Source organism: Siphateles boraxobius, unplaced genomic scaffold (genome assembly GCF_051911475.1).
Source record: "Siphateles boraxobius isolate OS27281-9 unplaced genomic scaffold, OSU_SipBor_1 8, whole genome shotgun sequence".
NCBI lineage: Eukaryota > Metazoa > Chordata > Actinopteri > Cypriniformes > Leuciscidae > Siphateles > Siphateles boraxobius.
In genome coordinates, this window is record NW_027509208.1 from 4,504,034 (window position 1) to 4,523,837 (window position 19,804).

Sequence of the window (19,804 nt, forward strand, 5' to 3'; positions counted from 1 at the left end):
TCATGCTGTTTGTGTTGGATTTCTTTCCCCCCAGCTACGTGGATTGAAGGAACGCAACTCTTCACTCGTTGCAAAGGCTGTAACAGGTATGGACAGCAAGGATAAGATGCAGAACATGTTTACAAAATGTTATGTATATATATATATGAGAATCCAGAGGGGTAGCATAATTATAGTAACTAATATTCAACATGTCTTAAGTAAGTTAGTTAGGTAAAGACTGCAATGCCAGTGTTGTCTAGGTCGGCAGCTCACATGATTGAGACACAGCCATCATTCCAAAGCAGCTTTACATAGAAAAATGTTGCAATGTGAATGTGTTTATTTGCCAGTCATGTTTACTCAATATAAAATAAATTTCTTTGGAATAATACAATACCTGATCCTAATCACATAAATGTTGAAGTTCAAATCAAGTTGCTTATACATCTATTAGTGAAGTCAGATTATTTCCAGTTTAATCGTGATAAATATTAATATATATATATATATATATATATATATATATATATATATATATATATATTAGGGATGCACCGATACCACTTTTTAAGGGTCGAGTACGAGTACCGATATTTTTTTCCTGGTACTCGCCGATACCGATACCGATGCCTGTTGTACCGGGGGGTTCTCGTTTTATGTGGCAATTTTCTAAGAACAACAAAATGAGACTAATGAACATATCAGCATCTTTATTTTCAACAACTTAAATAAACTTAAAAAAATAATTCATTCTTATTGTGCTTATCACAAATTTTCAAAGCCCAAATTTCACAGAGTCCAATAACCTCCAGAGGGCAAAACCAAGGACATAATGAATGTAAATTTTACCTGCCTGTCACAAAGTTGTCAAAATGCTAAAGAAATCACAGACAACAAGACAATCAAATTTGTCATAAAGTGCCAAAGAAATCACAGAACAAATGTTTAAAATAACACTGAGTAACAATGTAATCACAGCCGAAAGTGTAAAGTGAAATATTAGAGTGTACTATTAAATCTAGCAACACTATAACTGCAGGAAGAGTGTTTATAAGGATTAAGAAATATAAGCTGAGGATATACGTGACGTATCGGTCTTTGGTATCGGGGTATTTTTACGAGTACGAGTACAAGTACATGAGCTTGGTATCGGGCCCGATACCGATACTGGTATCGGTATCGGTGCATCCCTAATATATATATATATATATATATATATATATATATATATAAAATTGTATTTAAAAAAAATTAGATTATTTTTTATTGTTATTTTTGTATTATTTATATCATAATTTGTACTGAATGTCATGTCTGAATGACATGCAACTAATTTCGAATAAGCTTATATACATTTTCAGTTTTAGAGTACTTTTTTGTATTTTTTTTCCCATTCATTAATTCTAACTGAATTAAGTTGAAGTACTAAAAAATGCAAATGCATTATATAATATATACATATATATTTCTATGTATATATACACATATATATTTCTATATAGCATTTGCATTTTTTAGTACTTCAACTTAATTCAGTTAGTTGCCAAGGCAATATTTGTTCAAAGTTCACTTTTTGTTTTTAAGTTTTTCATGTAATATTCAAATTTTTACCTTTATTTTAATTAATATATTTTAATTTAGGTAAGAATAACAATACTGGTTATATATTTCTTCAAAGTCTGTATAATCTGGTTTGCATTTCTCCAACAATTGCATAACATGGCAGTCATATTATTTGAATGATAGTCAAAAATCTTAAATTGTGTCTTCCAGGACCCTTTAGGTTCATTCTGCACTACCTTTGGTACAGGTGAGATATCCTCTCCTCTTGTTGTGTTAACAGTGAAGTATTAGAATTAATAATAGATCAAGCTCATCAAGGCTGCATTTGATAAAAAATACAGTATGATTACAATATTTTAAAAAAGAACTGTTTTCTGTTTTAATATTTTTTAATATATTAATATTCAGATTTTGGGCTCAAGAAGCATTTCTTATCATTATCAATGTTGAAAACAGTTGTGCTTCTTAACATTTTTGTGGTAGACATGATACATTTGTTTTCAGGATTCCTTAACTAGAAAGAGCAGCGTTTATTTGAAATAGGAATATTTTGTAAATGGGTAAATGTATTTGCTGTCACTTTTGATCAATTGAATGTGCCTTGCTGAATAAGTCAGTATAGTCTCTGTACTTTTCTCTGTATTTCAGCCCCTCCAGTTCAACTCTGCCACCTGGGCTGGTTCGCCTCGCAACCAAACAAGTGAACTGGCAGTTGGTGCTGGCAAGGTAATACCATAAAAGCTACCATTTGGGTCAGTCTATTCCAGACATGTTTTAGCAGGTTCATCTACAGTGTGAAAAGCTCTTTTGCACTTGATGCTTCATGATGTGCTGTATATTGTTCATCCTCACCTCATTGACTCAGCCTTACTGAAGTGAATAAGATACTGTGTCCCTAATTTAGACTCTTTTGGGTCTCGAGTTGTTTTAGGTTCATTATAACTGCAACAACAGTGTTTTCCTTTAAAATGGGAACTCGCACTGCATCCTTCAGAGGACATTTTGGAGAACGCCTTCAGCGTGACCTCTAGAAGATGCAGTGTCTCGTTCCCCTTCTCAGGGAACCATGGTTACATGAGTTACCTGAGACGTTCCCTTTCGAATGGGAATGAGACACCGGCTAATTTTACATGCACAACTTTTGTTTCAATCCGACTGAATTTAATCCGATTGATGAATCTGAATGTAGAGTTTACGTGAATGCTAAACGTGATCGGGTTGATGTGTGCGTTTATATGTCACAAGCTTAAAATCGGAATAGATTTTTTGACATGCGCACACTGCACGAATACACAGAGTTTCCCGCTGTTTGCACATACTAACTATTCACTTACATTGTTTTAAACAGCAGACTTAATATTTATCCATTTCTGGTCATAATTTGGTGTAAATGAGCATATGAACCGTTGTGCTGTGCCGTTTAGAGCCTATTTATCACGCGGTAAAAATGCCCCTCCCCGCGCCCAAAACCAGTCGCCTGTGGATGAGATTCTGAAACAAGGACTGATGGGACATTGTCTTGCTCCACTTCACAGACGCTGAGTGAAAGGAGTATTTTAGGATGATGGGACACTCATTTATATTACACTTTATATAACAGGAACAACAGCTCGTACCACGCGGCATACGTCATTATTCTATTTCAACGTCATTGCACATGCCCAGTCCTTTCAGTTTCGGTTTTCAATCCGATCAAGTGTTTACATGCTCTCTCATTCGGATTAGAAAAGGAATAAACCACCCCTTTCAATCCGATCAATTTCATTCGGATCGAGCTCAGTCGGATCGATTAAGGCGTTTACGTGAAGGCCTTTCAGTCCGATTGAGGCATCAATCTCATTACTATCAAATTATTTGGTTGCATGTAAACGTAGCCACTGTGACCCCTAGAGGTCATGCTGGAGGCATTCCCCAAAATGTCCTCTAGAGGACACAGTGCAAGTTCTCATTAGATGGGGAACGTCTCAGGTTTCTCATGTAACCATGGTCTCCTATTAGAAGGAGAACTCTCACTGCGTCCTCTAGAGGACATTTTGGGGAACGCCTCCAGCATGACCTCTAGAGGATGCAGTGTCTTGTTCCCCTTCTCAGGGTAACATGCACAACCAGAAAAGTTTCGTGGGTTTTCAGGAAATCATTATTTTGTGTGCTTTGGTTATTGTGAGACATCCAATTTGAATTAAACATCTGTTTGTGGATGCAAGCCACGCAATCTCTCAATCAAACTCATTTTTTTCTCACACTGTTCTTGTTCCTGCCAGTTATCTGGTTATGCAAAACAGTGCAACACAAGCAGAGATGGCAAGCTTTAATTAGCTATTGATTTCCAGATGGAGGAGAATGTTCTCTGTGTTAGAAATGTTTATTTTTGGCCCCATGTTTGCTTACACAATCATTCTGTCTTCTTTTCCCCCATTTTGATTTATATATTTATTTATTTTTCTTTTCCGCAGTAATGGGAAGCTCCTGGCTGTGGTTCAGGACCAATGCGTGGAAATTAGGTAATTCTGCACATCGATTGGAAATGTTTGCCCTTTCTATAATTGGTTAATTTTTCACTCTCTTGTCTCGGGTGCAGTTCAACTGAGCAAAGCTATTTCTGAGATTGATGATTTGGCACAGATTATGTATTTTTAAATGTATGAACGCATGTTTTCATGTGCAATTCAGTTTCAGTAGGTGTGATTTATTACGCCTGCACCAGCTAATCAGCTCACACAGAATTGAAAGTGTCACGCTTCATGGTTTCGGAAATTCGGAGCCTGATGTTCGAAAAACAACCCGTAAATATCAAATTTCTTAATCTAAAAAAACAATAGTTTCTCCCCATTATACTACAGTTACTTACGGAGGCTGATGTGAACTCAAAACACTCGCGTATAAAGGCCAGTTCACACCAAGAACGATAACTAAAATGATAACTATATTAGCGTCCACACTAGCGGGTGATGTTGTTCTGTTTATTCTAAGCATTCCATACAGTTTTGTTGCTTTAAATGCTTGTTCTTTAAAGTAGAGTGGATTCTGATTGGCTGACAATGTTTACATTATTCATCAGCTGGAAAAAAATCATTCTGAACGGGATTCCAGTGATATTGTTTCTCTGTGCCATTATGATTATATTTCTGTTGTGGATTCTGCTGTTAGTTTATATTTAGAACGATTTTTAGATCAATATCTTTATTGTTATCGTCATTGTTAAAGTCCTTGGGCCTTATTTATCGACGTGCTTCTAATGTGCTTCATGCTCTCTTTCAGGTCAGCTAGAGATGACTTTGGATCCATCATAGGAAAATGCCAAGGTACAGTAGATGTTTTGTTTTTGTTTAGTTATGGCAGGGTATTTTGTCAAATTTGTAACAAAATAAATTGCATATAACATGTTTATATACATTTTGATATTTGTAAAATGTCATTTTAGTAAAAAATAAAAAAAAATACTTCACAATATTAATTTAAAGGTGCATTGTGTAATATTTAGGAGGATCTGTTGACAGAAATGCAATATCATATTCATAACTATGTTTTCAGTGGTGTATAAAGACCTTACTTAATGAACCGTTATGTTTTTATTACCTTAGAATGAGACATTTACATACATCTACATAAACCGTGGGTCCCCTTACATTGAAATACGTCGCCATGTTTCTACAGTAGCCCTAAACGGACAAACGCGTTTTGTTACTATTGTTGTTCTTCGTGTAAGGAACCTACCTAAAGTCCGCGAATAAAACACTGACACTAGGGCTGGGTATTGTTAGGAATTTCACAATTCGATTCGATTTCGATTCTTGAGGCTTCGATTTGATTCGATTTCGATTCGATATTGATCTATTAGCTTCGATATCGATTCAATAATTAGTAAATACACAAGTAATTAAGTACCTGAGTATACTTTTAAATAACGTGTGCAGAATTACCAATGTTTAAGAACAAATTGACCCCAGCATGTTGCCCTTCATGGTTTATTTAGCAGAACAAACTGTACAATATTGTACATGTGTTGAATACGAACCACAACTGTAACAAACAGTTGCTTTATTAGCACACCTCTAAAGTGCATGTAACTGTAATAGAAAGTATATTTCTTTCTTCCTATACATTCAAGTTATAAAAGAAATGTAAACAGAAACACAAAATGTGCATACTCATAAAAAAATGCGCTTTGTGAGGCACACATTCGCACACACACGCAAGGACTCTCGCTCTCTTCCTCTCTGTCGTGTGCGCGCTACGCGGTTTGGAGCTCGCGAGCTCTAGATTTCGGGAGATTTGAAGTAATTTGCGGACATCGGGGAGACGCTATCAATATGCGGGAGACTCCCGGAGACTTATTGTTGTTCTTATTATCATTTAGGGGGGCTTAGGAACATTTTGGGGTAGCTTCAGCCCCCCTGAAATAGGCCTAACGACGTCCCTGATTGGTGGTGCAGGCTTGAACGGAGTGCAGCTACTGTCCGTCATCTTGCTGTTTTGGCAGAGCCATCACTCTATATGGCTCTGTGTTTTGGTAAAGGGCATCTTGTACAACGCTGAACGCTCTCACTAGAGTGTTGCCCACAGCGCCGCCACTGGCCGGTGGGCTGAATCGGTTCATAGGATTTGATGAATCGATATTGAATTGAGAAACAAATAATTGCAATGCATTGAATCGATATTTTTACCCAGCCCTAACTGACACAATGATGAACAAGTAACAATAATATTCGCAATAACATATTGTTTTACTGAATAATAAAGTTAACCTAATTTCTTAATTTATCTTTGTAAAGAAACCTCATTGCTGAACTGGCCACTTTCTGCTGTCTCAGACGATGACATATTTTCCTGTCGGCCACCGTAACTTTTGTTGATTGCAATTCGCAACCTCACCGGTAAAATCACACACTGCACCTTTAACCGTTATAAACCTTATCAGCCCGGCTCTTGAATATTAATTAGGTGATGTATATTGTGTATTATTCATTCATGATGTGGGTGTTACCATATTTTGCAAGATTATTTGTTTGTTAAATCAAGAACCCCACTTTGTCTTAAAGTCATTTTTTTTATGTATTCTTGCTATTTATGATTGCTGTTTCGAAGAATGAATTCTGCCACTTTGAGTTTCCAGTCTTTAGTTAAATAGGCTGTTTTACTTGTTATTCTCTTCTCTGCTCTATAATTCTTATAGCTTTACATTTATGTTGAATATTTTATGAGCAATATCATTCAGAGAATAGGCCTGCAGACATGCAAGTCTGCTTTCAATTCACTTTCATTCGTACTGTCCTAGTTCATTTCAGTTCATTTCATGGAGATTTGCATTCAGCCAATACTTTCTATAAAGGCAGAATTTACAGTAGTGTGAAGTGTATGAAATGGATGTGTTTGAATAATTGGCATAGTCTTTTGTGCTCTATATATTCACGCTGCTTTCTTTCATTCTTCCTCTCTCGTCTGGTGGGGGAGAATGTGATGTTTTATAGATAAATGTGTGTTCTGTGCTGTAATACTGATGGGAATGCAAAGGCAATTTAAATGTACAAATTAGCATTAGCATGCATTAAATATCCAATACAGGCCAATAGAAAATATTGTAAAAAACAGTTATCTGCAAATGTTATCGTACCAGTGTATCGTGCATCCCAAACTAAAATCTTAGTAGTGCAAGATGAGTCATCAGTATTTTTGGTCCGAGAAGCGGGCAAGTAGACGCTGTGATTGGCCCAATCTGTGATATGATATGACTATAACGATAACTTTATTAAGCGGCCACACCAACAGATTATATCATTATGTTTATATTTGAAATATCAAACATCAGAAATATCAAGTATTATCATTCCAGCATATCTAACAACATAACAAACATTTTTTTTTTAGTGATAGATGAGTTCTCGGTATTTTTGATCCAAGAAGTGAAAAATGGCCAAGCAGATGACGTGATTGGCTCTATGATATGACCATATATATAAATATGTGTATATGTTGATTTTTGCTAAACTAACACAATACAACAAGATGACGCTGTGAGCTAATACTACATGAAAAAGTAGCATAGTAAAAACTAATATTGAGTTAATGCATATAAAAACAAACAAACACATTCTCACCTGTGAAAGGTTATCCAATTTCTGTGGGAATTTAACTCTCGCCATGTGGCATCTACGTATCTATAGATATTACTACCAAATGGTAAATCTGTGATGCTTTCTATAATTGATGCTGTGAACCCAAGTCTGCACAGACCATAACAGATCAGCCTTCAGCCCAAACTGAAAGTCATGTTTTGGTTACTATGGATGGCCGCTCTGTTTTTCATCCAAACGCAATTCCTCTCAGGTTAGTTTCTTGTTGTGAGAGCACAAAGTGACTCAGCACTTCAATCTCAGGGATACAGTTTTTATATTTAGTATGCGCTCAACGAGGTGGCTTTGCTGACTTTGCATTATTTTCTACTAAAAAGCATTTTGCCCCCCCCTTTATTTTATTTAAATGAGATTTACGGTGTGTGAATCTGCCCATATAGCATACAGTACACTCATCCCACAAATTCAGGCAATATTGGTCCCGCCGTTTATCTTAGATTAATTAGCTTTTAACAGCTGAGAGGTGATTTATGGACCCTGCTTAAGCGTTTCCTCTACCGATATTTATCTTGCTAAGTGCCATCGTTCATTGTGAATTATTGAATCTCTCTCTACTGATATTTCTGTGCATTTCTACCTGAATAGAAATCACAAGCTTGCGTTTCCCGGTTTTCAACACCTCAGGGGTCGGAATCGGATTGATGATACGGTTGCTATGGCAACCACTGGCTTTGATGTACACTGAGGAGTCGTGTGCATCTGATCTCAGCGGTGCGGCTCGGACCAAAGCCAAAATGTTTTTAATCAAAAGTGTGCTTCATTAACCCCCTCTTGTCTTGAACGGTGCCTGGATGGCTTCAAGCGTGCATTTTGAAGCTCTCTGTATGTAGGCTGTTGGGATGAAACGGTTGCTAGGCCCAGAAGCTGTTGTATCATGCGGCTGGTGTTTAAGTGTTACTTTAGTGTTTAAGTATACAGATTTTATCACGCTGGGCTTTTGAACTTTAATTGAAAAGCCTTGGGCTCATCCTGCTCATCCGGTGAATGGTTTGATTTCCTCACTGTTGACAGTGAAGGTTTCTAAAAAAAAAATGTCTTGGCCTCACAGACCGATGCTAAATTGACTTTTCTTTAAAAATTAACCCATCTGCAAAGAGATTATGCTGAACCTTTGCATAATAGATTAATGAAATTAAACTCATTAAAATTTAAACGTTTACATTAAGAGATTTGGGGAAAAAAGTTTAATATTTAATTTACTTATAATTGTAATTTTTATAAAATAAATAAAAATGCAATTATACAGAGTCAATATACCTCTTCTTGAACATGTTTTTAACTGCATTTTAAATTAAGAAATTGTCTGAGGGCAGAAATATTTTTTTAAAAGGAAAAAAAAAACTTTTATTCAGCAAAGATGCATTAAATTGACCAAAAGTGACCGTAAAGACATTTAAATTTGGTTCAAAAGATTTATATTAAAATTAATTTTATTAATTTCTAGTGAGAATTAAATTTTCCACAAATATTTTAAGCAACTGTTTTCAACAATGATAATAATGATCATCATTTTTTTGAGCAGCGAATCAGCATATTAGAATGATTTCTGAAGGATCATGTGACACTGAAGACTGGAGTAATAATGTAGCTTTGCCATCACAGGAATTCATTTTATTTTTGATCAAATTAATGCTTACTGACGCCAAACTTTTGAATGGTCATGTATATTTAAAGTCTTTCTCCAAATACATTTAGTACTACAGTATATTTCTGTTCTCCTTCCTGTTTCAGTACCCAAGGATCCAAACGCTCACTGGCGCAGGGTAGCGTGGAGTCATGATTGTGCTCTGCTGGCATACGCTGACAGCACCGGTACGGTCCGAGTTTTTGACCTGATGGGTAGCGAACTCTTCGTTATACCACCGGTATGTCACACATACTGTTCTGTATTTATCACCTTCTGTCATTCTCTCCGTCTGTCCTTTCCTCAGTCAGTCATTCTCTCTCTCACACACTATCACTTGTCATTGATTCCACTTTTTGTGCACAGTAAGAGCACTCTTTTCTTTTTTCAGTATAAGTGATAGCTGTAATGACTGGCTCCTAATGACTGAATTTCAGGCTTGTGTGCTTTGCCCTCTGGCTCTCTGCACTGCTGGGCTCTTCTATCATTCTCTCGCTCTTTTTCTCTCTCGATCCGTAGACCAGGCAGGCCTGACCCTCACGGGAGGGGGCTTTTCTCACTCTGCTGCCCAAGCAAGGAACACATTTTCTGGTTCCCTTCAGCTCTAAGCCCCCTGATGCCCTTGGAGGACATTTGAGGAGTTTCTCTTTCAGAAAGAGAGCTCTCTTGCCCCTTTACCAATTTTCAATCCCCCCTCTGTGTTTCTTTTGATTGCACTGCTAGAGAGGTCTCAGTTAGTATATTGCTGGCCCTTTCTCTCTCTGTCTCTCTCTTGCTGGCTCTCATCCTCCCCCGCATTACTCTACACTCTTCCATCTCTCTGTCAGAACCTATTAGTTTAGTCTCAAAAAATGCCCTCTCTCTATCAAAGAGTCTCTGAGTGTAATGAACTGTATGACTCCGTATATTTTTGTCACTTTCAAACTCTGCTTCCATCTCTATCTTTTTGATGTCTTTCTTTTTGTCTGTCTCTCTAGGCCATGAGCTTCCCGGGAGATTTTAGCTATGCAGCAGCCGGTCTGATGTTCTTGGAATACACCGCCAGTGCCCAGTGGTCAGCAGAGCTGCTGGTCATCACCTACAGCGGTCAGCTCAAGAGTTATCTGGTCAGGTACGTGGAGAGCAAGGTTGCCATTTTATGCTAAGACAAAACGATTCATTGAAAAATATTTTGCAGAGTGAAATAAAATAATGAAAAGCAAACAAAAACTTAAACAAAACAAAAGAATATTTAACTAAAAAAAAAAATATATATATATATATATTTTTTATTATTATTATTAAATAACCATTAATCTTGTTTTAACCACAATTTTATCTTAGTTTATATATTAAACAACATTATGTAAATAAATTATAATTTAATGTAAATAATAGTAGTTAAATATAGGGCTGTAACAATATATCGTGTCACAATATATCGCAATGCAAAAATGCAACAATATGTATCGTGGATTGTTCACCCAAAATGAAAATTTCTTTGTGAGAAAAAAAAAAAAAGTTTACAGAGTTTTAGGGTCAGTACTACATTAAACTATATAATATTGAATATAATATATAATAATGCAATTGGGGAATATTTTCGTCTTATGTTACCAGTAAAAAGTGGCCTACATTATTTTAAATATATCTAGGAGGCAGTGACAGAATGCAAGCATATTCGTCTACAATAATTCTGTATTTGGCTTCAGAATCATGAATATTTTTATTTTGGTGTCATCATTGTCCTGTGCATTGGGTTACCAGCACCAAGTCCAAGCCTATTAATTTACACCCACAATGTAATACCAAATTTAGCATTTTAATCAACAGTTCATTTTTCAGTATCAGTTCAGTATCGTGATATGTATCGAATCGTGACATGAGAGTATCATTACAATATGAATATGAAAATCAAAATCTATATTAATGTTGGTGGAGAGTAAACTGTTCATGCAACTACAGAGCTTTCATAACATAGAAAATTATATCATACAATACATAAAATAGCCAAGAGAGTCAGAAAAGTGAATTAAAGGTCCATCGTTTTTAATAGGGTTTTAAGAAAGCACAAGCCTAACCCTTAGACAACAGTCTCATGCAGACAAAAAATCTGCCTAGACTACAATCTGATTTGCCGGGTTTATGAAGTTTTTTTTATCCTGGTATTTAAATTGTAAGGTTGCAATGGGTGACTTTGTGCCAATTGTCAAGAATTTGAGAGGATAAGAAACCACTAATCCTCAATGTGTTTAAAAAGTGTTATGGGATGTTAGATAGTAAGAATATTTGTGTTGTAACATTTGTGTTTCAATAAATCAATCATTGAAAGATTTTGGAACAAGACCACCAGAGAAGATTCTGATGATTCAGATGCTTGCAGATCCTCTCTAACCTAATTCTCTTTGACTCTTCCAGGGCCAAATATTCTGCAACTAAACCCAAAAGTCTGCGTCTTGTTTATCTCTGTACTGAGGGGGAGGCTTAGCTTTGAGTATTAATAAAATTGCCTGCAGTTTCCAATTTGTAATTCTCTGTTTAATCAGTCAGTTTAAGTTTTTAAAGTTTCTATTGATGGAAAAAATCTGCTTTATTCTCCTTAACTTGGCTGTATGCTTTGAAGCTCTGAAGAAAGCTCTTTCCCGTTCCCTCCCTCATGTTGTTAAATGGAAGTGTTTGAAAACTTTCTCAAAGTAAAGCAAAGTCATTTAGAAATGTTGGACTAACGTTAGACTAACTGGTTCTTTTAAGAGCATTTTGGTCACAAAGCTTCTTGAGAGACAAAATTTGCTCTAAGAAATCACAAAACTGTTACTTAAAATTTGATTGGCCCTTCACTCTCGGAAACCATTGAAACATGCAAACTTCAATGGCCATTCTTATCAGGACAGCTAAGCAACACATCCTACTTTAAATGTTTCCGCTAAATGAACTGTTAAGTTCATTAATATTATTTGGAAAATATTTTTTCCTGACACATGTAAAATATCTTGCTCTGTTAACATTTTCATAAATTCTAATTTCCATTTCTCAACAATTTAGATTTGATTTGATAAAAAAAAAAAGTTTTTTTAGTTTTTTTTGAAAGTTTAACATGAAATAGGAAAAGCATGTAAAATATTCCTTGTTTGATTTGACCAGTGAAAATGTTGGCAGAACAATTATCAAAAACCCACCAATGTAACCCCTCCGGTTCTACTCGCACCACTCCGAGCGGGATTCAAACTAGCGTTTCCAGAATGGGAGGCGGGCGTGTTAACAAGGATGCTAAAGACCGCAGTCTCTAGTGTCCATCAGCTCGATACTTTTTAGGCACAGACCAAATTGCCTCGATACCAATGAGTATCAAAAAATCTCTTGTCATTTAGTACCAAGTTTCGATACCTAAGGGGTTAATCTCGTCACCGTCAGTGAGCCAATAAGCAAGCTGCATGACGCTGCGAGGCATCAAGGAAAAACACTAGTTTACGCCGGTTACACCCAGAGATGTGACTTACACGTGAGGCTGTAGTGTGTAAGTGTCCTAACCCCCATAGATGTAAAAGATGTGATGTGGCTACATTTCACCAGGCTTGCTGCCAACCGCGGGCAATGCAATATTTGCTACAAGATAATTGCTGCCAAGACCGGCAACATGACAAAACTGATGAAGCACTTGAAAGTGTACAGAATAAACTTAAGAGCAGAAAGTTGCTCCGTCTCCGACTGCAAGAATAACTGTAGCGTGTCACAAATGAACCGAAACTCGGCGAATAGGCTACTTGTCTCACAGACATGAGAAATGAATATTTAGAAAACTTGAAATGTCTACTTTGGAACATGGACAAATTTGAATAAAAAATAAATGCTTTGATTATGTAATCCAAATGAAAGGTTAATTTCTCTCAATAGGCCCAAGTGCGTTCACTATACTGTGGAGATGACGAGTCAGCAACATCAACTTCATCTTTGCAGACAACAGTGACTCAAATGTCTCCTTCCAATTTTTTCCGGACACATTCATAATCATTAGGCTACTTTTGCCAGTGCTTTGCGGCAGGCTTTATGCGTTCGCTTGAGCGTGAGGCATATTTTCTGCCCCCCAGTGGCCTATATGAGTCTTTGAGTCTGTAAAAAAAGCCAACAAACTAAACAAATAAAACCATATTTTATTTTAGGTAATGTAATCTTGTTAAAACGGATTTCATAAAATTGGTATCGGAAAAAGCATCGTTCAGGACCCAGTATCAGATACCCAGCCTAGCACCTCTTCTACACAGCTCTTACTTTTACATTAGACTTGCATCTAATTGATTATTCTCTTGAACGATGTCTTGAAACTACATGGTTTTATTAATATGGCCTGGTAGACTATTATAATGTTGATACATTGATTTCTTGTTCCTGTTTTACTCTCAGTGTTGGAACCAATCAGGGATTTCAAGAGAATCACACCTTCAGTTTCTCTGGCCACTATTCCAATGGCATTACCACTGCAATATATCATCCTGGCCACAGGTGAGACCCCCATCTCAAAGCTGTTTCTGTTGTGTGTGACTGTCACAGGGGTGTTTTTCTCTAAGAGTGAACACAAAATCAACTGGCATAACTCAACCTTTGAATCACACTTGTGATTTGTATTATTCCCACAATACAATTTTGAAATGAAATTCACTGTGGCTTCTGTTTTAGGCCGTGCTTATTGGTTTTTTAAGAAAATAATAGTGAGGACATTAGCTGCCACATGGGGGCACCCTTTATATATTGTATATAGGGGTGTGTGTGCATTTATTTGTATGTGCTGCTGTTCACATGTGTCTAGATCAGATTAGACCCCGTTCCTGTTTCATCAGCCCCTCATGGACCACTTTGGCCTCATAAGAGGGTTGAGGTGCTCTTTGCGTAATGTGTGTGCTTTCCTCTGACTAATGCTGCTGATGTGTTTGTCAGGTTGCTGTTGGTGGGAGGGTGTGAGTCTGGAGACATTGGTGTGTCCAGGGCGAGCCGTTGCGGGATCACAGCATGGAGGGTGTTGTCAGGGTCGCCTCACTATAAACAGGTCACCAGTTATGAGGATGACATTACTGCGGTGAGTAGCCCTGTCACGATTATGAAATTTGGCTGACGATTAATTGTCTAAAAAATAATTGCGGTTATGTCGATTAATTGCCAGTTTTAGGGCTTTGACGATTAATTGTCTGTTTTAGGGCTATGACGATTATGCTGATTAATTGTCTGTTTTAGGGCTTTGACGATTATGCTGATTAATTGTCTGTTTTAGGGCTTTGACATACATTATTTTTGTGTGCTTCATTCATTAAATAGTTGAGATGAATTTAATCCTTTGTAAGTTATCGTTTTGCAGTGTAATATTAGTTTAAATAAATGTATTCAATAGCTATGACATTTTTTTTAATTAAACTTAGTGAGTGTATAAATCAGCAGCAAAAAGTAATTCTTGAAAAAATCTGCACAGTAATTTTATAAAATCTAAACATGTTAATAAAAACAAATTACTATTAGTACTCTTATAAAATTAATTCAGGTATTCATACATTTAACAATTTTATATTTATATATGAATCAAAAGAATTCAGAAGTGTATATATTTATATACATTACTACACTACACACAAATAATATACAATTAAATTGAATGAATTTGAAAAATGAATTTGAAATGTATTGTGCATCTTTGGGACTATAATGGGACAACTAGACATGATAGATACGACAAAAAATATAGGCTTTTAATAATCTTTCAGTGCGCAAAAGCATGATAATATAACGCTTCAAAACAGAGCGGCACATCGCGGGTGCCGAATGATGTAGTTAAAGCAACATGGAGTCACAGTGTGCAGCGCTGCACAAGTGCGCATTTAAAAATTCACGGCACAAAGCGAAGAAATGTCGAGCACACAAATCCTAGTGTATATCTGTCCAATAGTTTATTGATCATTTGTTTCTTCACAGTTTTAAATTCCAGTTATTGTGCGTTTGATGCCAATTCATAGTCCTTGATATGTGTGTGATCTAACAGGCACACGGTAGCGAGACGTTTAAAAACAGCAATAAACTCGAGCAAAAAAAAAAAAGTAATTTTATGCAAATCCGCAGCCCTTTATCTACAGGTCGTAACCAGGGTTTGAAAATTAGTGAGGTCCGGGGTGAGGTGTAAAAAATTGTGCTATAATAACATCCACATCTGGGAACCGGCGAACAATCAAAGACTTTTAATGATAAAATAAAATAAATACAAAAACAAAAGTATACGCCAGCAGCCCCTCGCGGACGACTGCTGGCTACACAAAAGAGAAACAAAACACAACGTAAAATCGGCCTGTTCCTCTCTCGATCTTCAGCGTCGAAGCTCCTCCATGAGAGATGCGAGACCGGCGCGTCTCACAGGTGACAGCAAAAAAAAAAAAAAGGGTCGGTAGGTAGGTCTATTTTTTTTTTTTTTTTTAAGATTTAATGGGATTTAATTAAATTTTTTTTCCCCACAGACAACTAACAGGCATTAGGACTAACGCAAAGAGGGCGCTTGAGACGCGCACAAGTCAGCAATATTTCTGATGATTTATTGGCATGAAGTTTTGTGCACAATGACAAACAGGAGTGCAACATTCAGGGATTGAAATTAACACCCTCCAACCCGCCAAATAAGGGTAAAAATGAACTTTGGAACCAAATCTGCGTGGATTTAGCGCAAATACGCAACTCGTGAGTTCTCATGATATATTAAATACAGCGTATTGCGCAGAATCTGCGCATTTCTAGCTTACTTGAACACACACATAACAAATAACGGCGAGCATGTTCACTTGCATTGAAGTAATAGCGAATATTAAAAAGCATTTGGTTAACAGAAAAGACATTGTTATTTTCCAACATCCTACATGTTCTGTGTACTGTATTGATCTGTCCACCTAAAACACATTTTTGGTTTAAAAAAAAAGGCCGGTGGTGGTGGCTCACTTTGAGATTTCAACTTAAAAGAAACCACTTTGATTTTAGGGTCAAATTGTAGGACGTCCTCAATAGTTTGAGTTTCCTCCACCAACATTTTAGTGGTTTCCTTCAGGTCAGTCGACACGATCACCGTTAGACAGGTGAGAAGGGGGGGGAAAAGATCTGGGCACAGTTTTTCCAGAACTTCGTGCCCAGTTAAAGTGGTGTCGAGATGTTTTATGCATTTTTTAGAATGCATTTATTATGCTGCCCAAACCCATATGACTTTGAACGGTGACCGGGAACATTTTATTTACTGCATCATTACTAGGGATGGGTATCGTTAAGGTTTTAATGGTATTACTACTCTTACCGATACTGCTTATCGATCCGGTACTTGAACGGTATTCTTATCGGTTCTTTTTGGTGTTCTTTTTTTTTTTTACATTCGGGTAATAATTAACATTTGCTTTATATTTTGAAATGTAAAATATCTATAGCAAAAGAAAAATCAATGCTTTAACAAAACGGATAAAATATCTAGGCTATTTGTTATGCAGCAGTGTGCAGGCTTTTTTGTTTTATATACATGAGATAGGATAAGATAAGCAAAAACAAGTACTAACACATGTTCAAAAAAAGAATACAATTAAACAAAGATACAAATTATATACACAGTGCTTTAATTTCAGGAAGGTCTAAAATTACTTTTCAGGTAGGCCTAAGTGTTTCTGTCTGAAAAGTAATCAAGTGTAAAATAACACTGCATAGTTTATCATAGATAGATTAATGCTTATTGAAGTTTAAGTTATTCATTGAAGAGCTGTGGGTGATTTGAGCTCTGCCTTTTGTTGTTTGATTCGCATTAACGGCTCAATCGTCAGCAGGTTTATTAGACGCTGCCCCTTTAAGACCGAGTCTAGATCTAATATGTGAATGATGCACCATCATTTCCTCCCAACTATTTACATCCATTTAAGACATAAACTGTGTTTCAGTGAATCTCAGAGCTGGTCATTTTTATATTTTATGAATATTTGATAGTTTAGATGCGCACATGAAGCCCAAAGTTAAGTATACTTTTCTTCTCTCTTTGTAGTCCATTTCGGAGCGCGCGTCGCCTTGTGAACAGCGTCTCTTGCGCAGATTTTTGTGCTTTTAATAGCTCTTTTAATGATTAAACGCGTCCGCAATTTAGCAACAGTAGAGTCTGCATTTTACAACAATCACCGATCGTTCTGATTCTGAGTTTGGGTTTTAGGAAGAAATGACAGCACATCTATGTGAAGGGAAGGAAGTTGCGCTAGACAGAATGAGTTGTAATGCTTTCATCTCAAATATCTTTTTTTCTAATCTTTCAAAGCCGAAATCTAAAATAAAATTTGTTTGAATGTTTAATTCTGTCCTCATTGTCACTCATTAAGCAGGGCTGTCATGTTGTGAGCGCTGTGGCTCCGCGTGAGAGATCGCTCTCTCTCTCTTCTGGACTGCGAATAGCAAAATTGCATCACAGACAAATGGTTTAATATTATCATAAATAGAAATGGCCGAAATTCAGCCCCGGGGCCCGTTTAATACCGAGTTTCGGTACTCATCCCTAATCATTACCAAGCGCGAACAGTGAATGAAACGAAGCGAATGTACAAGCCATAGTGTGACATGCGTAGACCAATGGTGTAAAGAATCATAGATGACGATGACGGCGCACGGGTTTTTATTTAACCTCTGGGGTCCTTCATTTCAGAATCACACTCAGGACCTTCGGGTCCAAATGGGTCGGAAGTGTGGGATTCATATTTATTAAAAGAAAATCATCATTTTTTTAACTTATTTTTTATAATATTTTTTCTTTTCTTTTTTGGTGTTTTGAGAATTTTATGATTTATAATTAATATTTATGCGATAAATATGACCCATTTTCCACCCATTGAATATAATAGAAAATTATTTAAAAAAACATATATTTTTTATTTTTTTTAAACTGTATTTTATTTTAGAGTCAAGCCTAGACCTCATGAAAGCAATTTTTGAAATGAGATGGATGCCATCTGGTGGACAAACTGAGCTTTTTAAAAATGCAAAACACATATGTAATCTGAATTTATTAGTTTGTTTATGTATAAAAGTGTGTTTGTGTGTGTGTGGATGTGTCTGTTTTGCACTCTTGATGTTTTATAGATTCACCCCTTCACTGTTGTGTGCCTTTTTTCTGGATCGTGGCTGATTTGTAGATTGTACGCACAAAAAAAACTCGGTATTTTCAAATTTTTGCCAATTTGCCATTCATTTCCTATGCGGGTCCATTTGGACCCGAAGGTCCTGAGTGTGACAATTTTTTTTTACAACCACTTAGATTATTCAAATCCTGTCCCCAATATTTTTGTGTGTTCATATACCAAGTACCAACAAAGTCACCAAATTTCAGACCATTCCGATGAAGCTATGATTTTTAAAAAGAAATTTATTTAAATGCTTCGGGTCCATTTGGGCCGAAGGACCACAGAGGTTTCTGAAGAAAATCACTGTCTTGATGTTTCGATGTTGGTTGGTTGACAAGTGCTGGTACGCAGTTAGTAAGGTGTTTTGAGTGATTGTTAGCATGTAGCAATGCGGTTGCTTGGACTTTTATTGGGTTTTCTTAGGTTACTACTAGGGGAGTAGTTTTTTTTTATTGTTGCTAAGGTTTCCTTAGGGAGTTGCACTATGGTTCCTAACTTCCTAGGGTCTTGCTATGGTGTTTTGAGTGGTTGCTTAGGTGTTTGTGGTCTAGCATGTAGCAGTGTTGTTGCTTGAGCATTAATTAGGTTTTATGAGTTGTTTCTAGGGTGTTGTTGGTGTGTTCTGGATGGTTGATCCTTGCTATTAAGGTATTGCTTAAAGTTCTATTAGCACATCGCCCCTCAGCAAATCCTTTACTCCAATTATTTTCAATGCTTATAACTCAGGTTACTTGCGTTTGTATGGACTGCTCTACCTCTTAAGAAACATGCATATATCAAGGAGTAAAGACACTTCTTCACTTACTGTTGCTTAGAATACTTAATCTCACATCTCTGTGTTTTACAAACCTGAAACCTCATGCTCATTTCTGTTTTTCTAAGGTTGTAAGGCTTTATGTAGTGAACTCTAGAAGCTACATTGTAGGCTTATTAAGAGCTTTAATGCTGAGGCTTCTTACTTGTCCAATGGCATGACTTCATGCACATAGTTATGATGAGAAACTTCTAGAATGTTCTGATGTAATTGGTGGAACCTGTATTGATATTCTTCGTATTTATTTAGCTCTTTGGCTCTTGGCTTGATATAGTGTTATTGAACGTGTGAGAGATCATCATGGTGGGTATTCAGTATGAAAACTCACCATGATCTCTCACACACCTTAAACATGTTGCTGAAAGGTCTGTGAAATATCAAAAAGGATCCTACGAAATAGATTTAGATTTAAAGGTATTTACCCAAGTCATATAAACCCATATGACTTTGGTTAATCTTTGAATCACAAATTATGTTATTTTTTAATAAAACCCGAGAGGTGACCCTCCATAGAAAATCCAGGTAACCAAAATGTAGAAGATCCCAAAAAAGTCTCAAAGGC

General features: G+C 36.5%; 1 protein-coding gene across 2 annotated transcripts in view; it reads left to right on the top strand.

The window, feature by feature from the left end:
* Positions 1-19,804, top strand: part of nbas (NBAS subunit of NRZ tethering complex) — a 181,837-nt gene that overhangs the window by 477 nt on the left and 161,556 nt on the right. For both annotated transcript variants that reach the window (XM_077220068.1, XM_077220069.1), the window contains exons 2-10: positions 35-86; positions 1,756-1,792; positions 2,194-2,271; positions 3,999-4,046; positions 4,804-4,847; positions 9,408-9,541; positions 10,278-10,411; positions 13,678-13,776; positions 14,209-14,347. In XM_077220068.1, coding sequence (XP_077076183.1) covers positions 35-86; positions 1,756-1,792; positions 2,194-2,271; positions 3,999-4,046; positions 4,804-4,847; positions 9,408-9,541; positions 10,278-10,411; positions 13,678-13,776; positions 14,209-14,347 — 765 coding nt within the window. The remainder of the gene's footprint in view (positions 1-34; positions 87-1,755; positions 1,793-2,193; positions 2,272-3,998; positions 4,047-4,803; positions 4,848-9,407; positions 9,542-10,277; positions 10,412-13,677; positions 13,777-14,208; positions 14,348-19,804) is intronic.